Source organism: Panthera leo, chromosome B4, assembly GCF_018350215.1.
Source record: "Panthera leo isolate Ple1 chromosome B4, P.leo_Ple1_pat1.1, whole genome shotgun sequence".
NCBI lineage: Eukaryota > Metazoa > Chordata > Mammalia > Carnivora > Felidae > Panthera > Panthera leo.
The window spans coordinates 42,128,551-42,137,394 of record NC_056685.1 but is presented as its reverse complement, the minus strand read 5'-3'; the positions used below and the strand labels follow the sequence as shown (position 1 = coordinate 42,137,394).

Genomic DNA, 8,844 nt, shown 5'->3' with positions numbered 1-8,844 from the left:
GTGTGGTCATGAGCAAATTAACGTATGATGGTTAATGAATGTTAGGATGATGGATACACAAAAATGAGGAATGTGGTTAAAATTCTTCATCTTCCAAAACGAGAAGTCACTTTATCATGTATAAAAAACTAGCTGCATAAGCACATGACTTAACATGGTAAACATCAGAAGAAACATCTAAAATTGCTACAAGTGTTATTTCTGGGAGATGGGTGTAGGAGGAGGGATTGGTTCCGCGGAGTGGGGCAGGAAACTTCTTACATTTCAGTATAAGCTGGGAATGCTGTTTAAACTATGTGCATGTATTACTTTGGAAAAGATAAAGAATAATTTTAAAAAGCCCCAAGATACACATCCGGTGAATGATCTACACCTGTAGCCATGCTTTCCAAAGTGTGATGGTCTTCCCGGGGGGGTACTCAGTCATCAGGCAATGAATTCAAGGATTGCTGCTCTGTCCTCTACCCTCTTTCCCTTTTCACTTGAAACGACTTTGGGGGGGCGGGGGGTGGGTGTTGAGGGTATTAGTTTCAAGCATTAGTTTCAAGCAAGTTTCAAGTTTGACTCTTATGAAATTAGAGGTTACTAGATGCACAAAGTCTAATATGGAAGACGATTTAGAGGCCAGGGTAGGGTGGGATTAAGGGAATAGAGTTTAAGAAAACTCTAATGGAAGAGAGATGGTTCTCTCAGTAGGCAGACTGAGTAAACAAATAGAAAACTCCACAAACCACAGCTCACGTGCCATTTCGTGAGGAAGTTTTCAGATGCCTTAGCAGCCTGTCCTTACACAGTAGATGCCTATTTAATTGGAATAATGGAAATTTGGAATTTCCATTGGAATTCCCATGTCCTATATCCAGAAGTATTGCACATAGCAAGCATCTGACATTGTACTCTGCTTCCAGACTCAGTCTCATAACTGCTTGTTTTCATAGACTTTTTCTTTCTTTTTGTACCTTCTTTTCATTTAAAAATATCACCACCACCACAACAGAGCCATAAATAAATGATCATCTTTCACTCAGGTAAGACTAGATGGAATGGTTTTAAATTGAATCTGGTGGGGAGGGATTCAGACAATACTAAAAAAAATTTGGGGCGCCTGGGTGGCTCAGTCAATTGAGTATCCAACTTCGGCTCAGGTCATGATCTCACGGTTCATGAGTTCGAGCCCCACATCAGGCTCTGTGCTGACAGCTCAGAGCCTGGAGCCTGCTTCAGATACTGTGTTTCCCTCTCTCTCTGCTTCTCCCCTGCTCATGCTCTCTCTCTCTCCCTCTCTCTCAAAAATAAATAACGATAAAAAAAAATTTCATGATGGAAAAATTATTTTGAAACAGACTAGTTTCTCGTTGGTTTCATTTAGCTTCGGTTGGGATAGAAATAGACTAATTTTTACAATTCTCAAATTTAGCATTCATTAGAAACAAGAGAGCTTGTTAAAACACTTTCTGGAGCCCCACCCTCAGACATTCTGGTTCAGCAAGTTTCTTGGAGATTCTAGCAAGTTTCCAGGTGATGAGGATGCCCCTAGCCTGGGCTCATACTTTGAGAACCTCTGGATTGATTCTTTGATGGTTTCTGAAATCCCCTACTCACAATATCCCTTATTGTTTTAGAAAATGGCACACTGGGTGAATACCTAAGAACCTCTGCTGGGGTCAACCGCTCCATATTTTCACACAGATGTACTGATACTATTTCTTTCCGTAAAAACTTTGCTTTGGGGACAGCTGGTAGAGTGTGTGAGGTCTTCACTGAAAGCTGCCTCCAGAATGCCCTTCATCGACTGCCTTGCTTTCTTCCTAAAATCTTTTCCTAGGAGGGCATAGAGGAAGGGATTAAAGCAACTATTGGCCGACGCGAGAGCGATGCACACGTGGTCCCAAGACAGCAGAGCTTCTCCAAGGGGAGTTTCTGGGTCAAAAAACAATGATAGGACCCCAACAATGTGGTATGGAGCCCAGCAGATGCAGAAGACAATCACCACAGCCATGGCCACTTTCAAGGTTTTGATCCGAGTCTTGGTGAAGCGGCCCCGTCGCATGCGGAAGATAATGAGGCTGTAACAGGCCACCATGACAAAAGAGGGCAGAAGGAAACCTACCACTAGTCTGGTGATGGTTACTGCCCCCCGGGGGGTTAGTACTTGATTGTTATATGAAAACTGGCCTAAATAATCACCCTGGAAATCTTGGAATAGCTCATACAAGTCTGAGGAATTGCTGGAAGAGTCAGAGTAAAGCTCTAAATCGAGTGGGTTAGCTCTGTGATCTTCAATGGGAAACCCACTGGGGACTATAGGTGAGACTTCATTCGCAGGCTTAAATAAGTTATCATATGGACGTTGACTAGATAAATTAGCTGGATCTATAGGGAGTGACTGTCGAGAAGGTCTTTGAAATGTTTGAGAATGGAAGATAGTGGTGGCTGTCCAAGGCAGATCATTGGTTCGTTCAGAGAAAGACTGCAGCCTTGCATCCATTTCTCCAGGCAGCTGAACAATGGAGTTGTCAAGAGATCCATTTTCCAGTAGATCAATGGTGAAGTCTGAATAATCTAATGAGCCGTAGAAGCCAAGATCATAGCCACACATATCATGGTTGCCTACGGTGAATGTTTCCCGGTACATGAACACAGGTATGCACATTACAAAAGCCATCACCCATATACATCCACAGATAGTGAAGGCTGTCCCCACATTGCGGTGATTCTGGCACCAGATTGGCTTGAGTACCAAAAGGCAACGATCCAGGCTAATGACAGTCAGCAGGAAGACACTGGCAAACATGTTGAGGACAATGATGGAGGGGATGAGCTTACAGAGGAGCCAGCCATAGGGCCAGTGTCCTTGGAGAGCCAAGTGAGCCAGGGAGAAGGGCAAGGAGAGGCAACAGAGGAAGTCCGCCAGCGTGAGATGGAGAAACCAAACTGTGTTCACTGTCCGCTGCATCTTTAGGCCAGCCACCCACAGCACCAGCCCGTTGCCTGGCAATCCCAGTAAGAAGGTGAGGCTGAGAATGACCATGGAGAGAATTATTTGGGGTTCATACCAGGGCTGTGAGGGTAGGTCAGTTGAATTGGTCTCAGCAGAGAAAGACTCCATTGCTGAACTTCTAGAAAAATATAAACAAAAATATTAAAACTACTGTTTTAAAAAAGCATATGCTTGGGGCGCCTGGGTGGCTCAGTCGGTTAAGCGTCCGGCTTCGGCTCAGGTCATGATCTCACGGTCTGTGAGTTCGAGCCCCGAGTCGGGCTCTGTGCTGACAGCTCAGAGCCTGGAACCTGTTTCAGTCTGTGTCTCCCTCTCTTTCTGATCCTCCCCCGTTCATGCTCTGTCTCTCCCTGTCTAAAAAATAAATAAAATGTTAAAAAAGCATATGCTTGGGATTATAACATTCCCCCATTATGAACTACAAAAGTCCTCACACTGTTTTAGTTTGTGTTCTTTCTTAATTTTTTTTTTTTTTTTTTGAGAGAGAGAGAGAGAGCATGCATACGAGGGTCAGGGGGGCAGGGGAGAGCGAGAGAATCTTAAGTGGGCTTCATGCTCTGAGTGGAGCCCAACATGGGGCTTGATCCCATGACCCTGGGATCATGACCTGAGCCGAAATCAAGAATTGGATGCTCAGCCTACCGAGCCACCCAGACCCCCCTAGTTTGTATTCCTTGACTTCACACTGGACCACACAAAAACATCTGTGACAATTAGAATCTACTGTATCAATTTAATTTTTTTTTTTAACGTTTATTTATTTTTGAGACAGAGAGAGACAGAGCATGAACGGGGGAGGGTCAGAGAGAGGGAGACACAGAATCCGAAACAGGCTCCAAGCTGTCAGCACAGAGCTCGACGCAGAACTTGAACCTACAAACCATGAGATTGTGACCTGAGCCGAAGTCAGACGCTCTACTGACTGAGCCACCAGGCGCCCCAACAAACAATAACTTCTAGACCAGAGGTTCCCAGCTTTATATCCATGAAAGGGCTTTGTGAAGCTCCATCACCAGGTTAAGATTTTAACTTAGTATATTCTCATTTCTTTGAGGGTTGAAGTTCATCCATTCCCTCTACCAGACCTTTGAAGGACTCACCGCCACAAAAAAGGTGCAGTGGATTCAGTTATGTCTTTAGATACCTCATCTTTCCCTTTTTGCTTTCAAATTTCTCAAGAGTTGTTTACCCTCTCTGCATTGATTTCCTCCTCACCCATCATTTCTGTCTTGTTTGTTAGTTTTTTTAATGTATAATCATAAATATGCATACATATATACACATATGTATTTTTGAGAAAAAAATTTTTAATATGCACAGAATGATCTAATTTTGTCAAATTTTGATTAACAAAAAATATGCACACATATATACACATATGTATATGTATATGTGTATATATGTAGGCATTTTTTTCTCAAAAAATTTTTTTAATGTTTATTTTTGAGAGAGAGAGAGAGAGAGGCAGAGTGTGAGTGGGGGGGCAGGGAGCGGAGAGAGAGGGAGACACAGAATCAGAAGCAGGCTCCAGGCTCTAAGCTGTCAGCACAGAGCCGGACGTGGGTCTCAAACCCAAGAACTGTGAAATCGTGACCTGAGCTGAAGTCGGAAGCTTGACTGACTGAGCCACCCAAGGCGCCCCCCCCCCCCCCCAGTTTTTAAAATTGTGTTAAAATACTCATAATGCAAAATCTACCATTGTAACCACTTTTTTAAAGATTAACATTTTTTTAAGTTTATTTATTTGCAGAGAGAGAGAGAGAGAGAGAGAGAGAGAGAGTGAGTGGGGGAGGGGTAGAGAGAGAGGAAGAGAGAAAATCCGAAGCAGGCTCCATGCTGTGAGTGCCGAGCCCGACTTAGGCTCATCCCTATGAACGTGAGATCATGGCCCAAGCTGAAATCAAGAGTTAGACACGCAATCAACTGAGCCATCTAGGTGCCCCTGTTTAACCATTTTTTTTTAAATTTTTTTTTTTTAACGTTTATTTATTTTTGAGACAGAGAGAGACAGAGCATGAATGGGGGAGGGGCAGAGAGAGAGGGAGGCACAGAATCGGAAGCAGGCTCCAGGCTCTGAGCCATCAGCCCAGAGCCCGACGCGGGGCTCGAACTCACGGACCACGAGATCGTGACCTGAGCTGGTCGGATGCTTAACCGACTGAGCCACCCAGGCGCCCCAACCATTTTTAAGTATAAAGTTCAGCAGCGTGGAGTATATTCACATTATTGTGCAATCACTCTCTAGAACTTTTTCATCTAGTAAAACTGAAACTCTACACCCATTAGACAACAATTCCCCACTTCCCTCTTCCCCCAGCCCCTGGCAAAACACCATTCTACTTTCTGTTACTATGTATTTGACTACTGGGCATTTGTCTTTTGGTGTCTGGTTTATTTCACTCAGCATGATGTTCTCAAGGCTGATCCATGTTGTAGCATGTGTCAGAATTTCTTTCCTTTTCAAGGCTAAATAATATTCCATTTTATGTAAACACCACATTTTATTTATCCATTCATCTCTTGATGTGAAGTGCTCTCACCTTTTCGCTGTTGTGAATAATGTTGCTATCAACTGGCATGCATATTGTTTTATAAACTGCTTTCTTTTTTTTTCAGCTAGTCTCCATATCATACAGTAAGACTGTACCTTAAGGAATGTTCAGTCTTTAGCCAGTGTTTTTCCAATCATTCCCAAAATATCTTCGATAGCTGATTTGTCCACAGTTATGGCCAATCTAGGATCACACTTTGCATTAGGACGAGAGGTTTGAATTGAGAGAGAGAGAGTACATGCGTGTGCACGCGAGCGGGGGAGGGGCAGGGAGAGTGGGAGAAGGTGAGAGAGAACTGTCAGCACAGAACTCGATGTGGGGCTCGAACTCACGAACCGTGAGATCATAACCTGAGCCAAAAACAAGAGCTGGTTAACTGACTGAGCCACCCCGGTGTCCCAGGATGTTATGTTTCACAAGTCTCTTTTTTTTAGCAGTTTCTCTTTTTCAAGGAGACTAGCTTGTTTCAGGGTCTGTTGTTCCCACCATTCATTTTTTACCTTTTCTAATTTGTCTTCTGCCCCATCGCTATGCTAAAATTACATATAAATAACAAATCCAGGGGGGCCTGGGTGGCTCAGTCGGTTGAGCATCCAATTCTTGATTTCGACTCAGATCATGATCCCAGGGTTGTGGGATTGAGCTCTGCGTCGGGCTCCGAGCTGAGTGTGGAACCTGCTTAAAGTTCCCTCTTTCTCTCTCACTCTGCCCCTCCCTCCACATAAAGAATGAAAGAAAGAAAGAAAGAAAGAACAAATCGCAACATCTTATTCTGTTTTCATCCACCAGTCCATTCTCTTGACCTCTGTGACATTACTCTCCCTTAATTCTGAAGACTCATAAATGTACCCTATCTTACGGCTTTCCTGAACAACTCACTATGCTGGCTCATGTTGTTTACTTCTGTCTGGAATTATACCCTTAACCTTAACCTCCTCCGTCTTGCATCCTTAATCTCTATCTGTTGAAATCCTAGGCATTCTTCAAAAACAAGCTCAAATATTATTCTTCCTTGAAACCTTCTCTTACAGTCTCAAACAGAAATTAATTCTTCAGCCTCTTAAATTTGTGCGTGTATGCGTGTATGTTGAATCTCCTTTCATATTATCTGTGCAATGATATATTTTGTCTTGTATTATAATTATTATCGTGGCTGTCTTATCTATTATGCTGGCCTTAAATCTCATGATGGTAAAGATGAACCCTCTTCCTAAGTACTCGTTCTACAGAATTTAGCACAATGCCTTATATGATGACCTAAAGGTCAAAAATTACTTCAGTGGATGGATGTTCATTTGGGGGTTTACTTTTTTTTTTTTCCAACTAAATTTAAAATTCTTATTCCTATCCATTAACCCATTAAAGACGCTGTCTCTTCTAACTTCCCTTTGGTTTTCCAGTTCCCGGTTCTTACTGGCTGCAATAGCATTTTATGTTTCCTTTCATAGAGTCCCAAAATAATTTTGTGGCTTCGGAGTCATTCTGCTGACTTAACCAGATGTTTTCATAGGGCCTTCCATGATTAGCAGAAGTTAAAATAACCGAGTCAACAAAATAATAAAAAAGAAGAAGTGATTCTCATTCCCCTCTCTGTAGCCTTACCCACACAATATTCAAGTCCCATCAGGAGCCCTTCCTTCCCTGCTGTGCACGGCAGGTACCCTGGTCCGGGGTCCTACTCCAACACACATATTAATGCGGAGATCCATAAAATATTGAGAGAAGGGTGGAATCAGAGAAAGCTAGGGCTCAAGGGAAACTTAGTAATCATCTTTCCTTGTCTCTAGTTTTATTTTGCAGTTTTTGACGCTGACACTCAGCAAATTAGCTGACTTTCACACATTCACAACTAGGAGGGTTCTGAGATTTTAGGACCAATGCCTTTCACACCAATACTCCTTTTACTAGAGAAAATCACAGAACTAAAAAGTCTTTGGTATTGCTAATAAAGGGAAAGGTATGGAGAACTGCACCAACTGAAATAATAAAGACTGAAAAGAGGGGCGGCTGGGTGGCTCAGCCGGTGAAATGTCCGACTTTGGCTCGGGTCATGATCTCATGGTTCGTGGATTCCAGTCCCGCATCGGGCTCTGTGCTGACAGCTTGGAGCCTGGAGCCTGCTTCGGATTCTGTGACTCCCTCTCTCTCTGCCCCTCCCCTGCTCTTTTTCTCTCTCTGTCTCTCAGAAATGAATAAACATAAAAAAAAAAAAAAGTATTTCAGAACAAGATAACTTTTTACATTTCTCCAAGTGCTTTGACTGAAAAATACCTCTGCATTTAAGATTGGTAGAGCTCCTTTCTTTCTTTCCTTTCTTCTTTTTAATTTTCAATACTGAATTGGCTGAAAGTATTTAAAAAGATAAAGGAAATCCTGAAGCTAAAAGTCAATTATGATAGGGAGAGAAAGCAGATTCCAGAATCAAATACTAGTGATAGGATGACAGTCGGTAACAATAAGGAATAAGCCAAAGAATAAAAGAAAAAAAAGAGAAAGTGGAATGAAAAAAAAAATATATATATATATACACATAAAGAAAAAATAGGTCACTGATTTGACAAACAAAACCATTGATTTGGAAAGCTGGAATCATAGTTCAAAAAGAGAAAGATAGCCAATTTAAGAGAGAAAAAATTGTATGAAAATTCACTATTAGTTCTAGAATGAAACTATAAGAAGAAAAATAAATAGAATGTGGGATATTTAGAGAAAGAGAGGTGGATGTGGGGATAAAACAAAAGCAATACAAGCTGGGGAAGGAATGGGCGGGGGGGGGGGGGGAGGGAGAGGATAACGACCCTCAAACCATTATCCCTAACAAGGAAAACAAGCACCAGGGACCAGGTGGATGTAAGCTTTTCTTACCAAAAACCTGAGATGGTAGCTGAAGGTTTCAGCACCAGCCTGGAGGTCCCCACACGTCCAGTCTGGTCTTCACTCTTACCCACAATCAAGTTATGAAGTATATTTAGGAAACTTGCTGAACCATTCCTCTTTCCCCTCTCTCTTCGTTTTTGATGACGATAGACGGAATTCCTCACTTTTGACTCCTATTTGACTTTGGAGGATGAGTTTCAAAGTGAGTCATGTATGAATGTCTCAGATAAGGAGAGTAAAAGAACGGAAGTGGGAGGGCATACTTCTCAGATGATTTCTGTGGGACAGAATACGGCTAAAGAGGGAAGTACTTCTGTAATCAGCTTCTTGCTTTGTAGGTTTGGGCTTGTGCTTTAAAAACGCACTAAAATGGCCCTGCCATCTGTGAGGGTGGAGGTGAGGAGTAGTTGGGAC

General features: G+C 42.5%; 1 protein-coding gene across 2 annotated transcripts; it reads right to left on the bottom strand.

Annotated features, from left to right (window-relative positions):
- Positions 1–1,270: 1,270 nt before the first annotated feature.
- Positions 1,271–8,606, bottom strand: C3AR1 (complement C3a receptor 1). 2 transcript variants are annotated; one of them, XM_042948406.1, is made up of 2 exons: positions 8,419–8,606; positions 1,271–3,119 (listed from the first exon to the last, which is right to left on the bottom strand). In XM_042948406.1, the coding sequence occupies exon 2, from the start codon at positions 3,107–3,109 to the stop codon at positions 1,682–1,684; it is 1,428 nt and encodes a 475-aa protein (XP_042804340.1). In that variant the 5' UTR covers positions 3,110–3,119; positions 8,419–8,606; the 3' UTR covers positions 1,271–1,681. The 2 variants fall into 2 exon arrangements, with proteins under 2 accessions (XP_042804340.1, XP_042804342.1); XM_042948408.1 differs by having other exon boundaries at positions 1,271–3,116.
- Positions 8,607–8,844: the final 238 nt, after the last annotated feature.

Excerpts from the sequence above, each read along its gene's own strand:
- C3AR1 (XM_042948406.1), bottom strand. The coding sequence starts at position 3,109 with ATGGAGTCTTTCTCTGCTGAGACCAATTCAACTGACCTACCCTCACAG.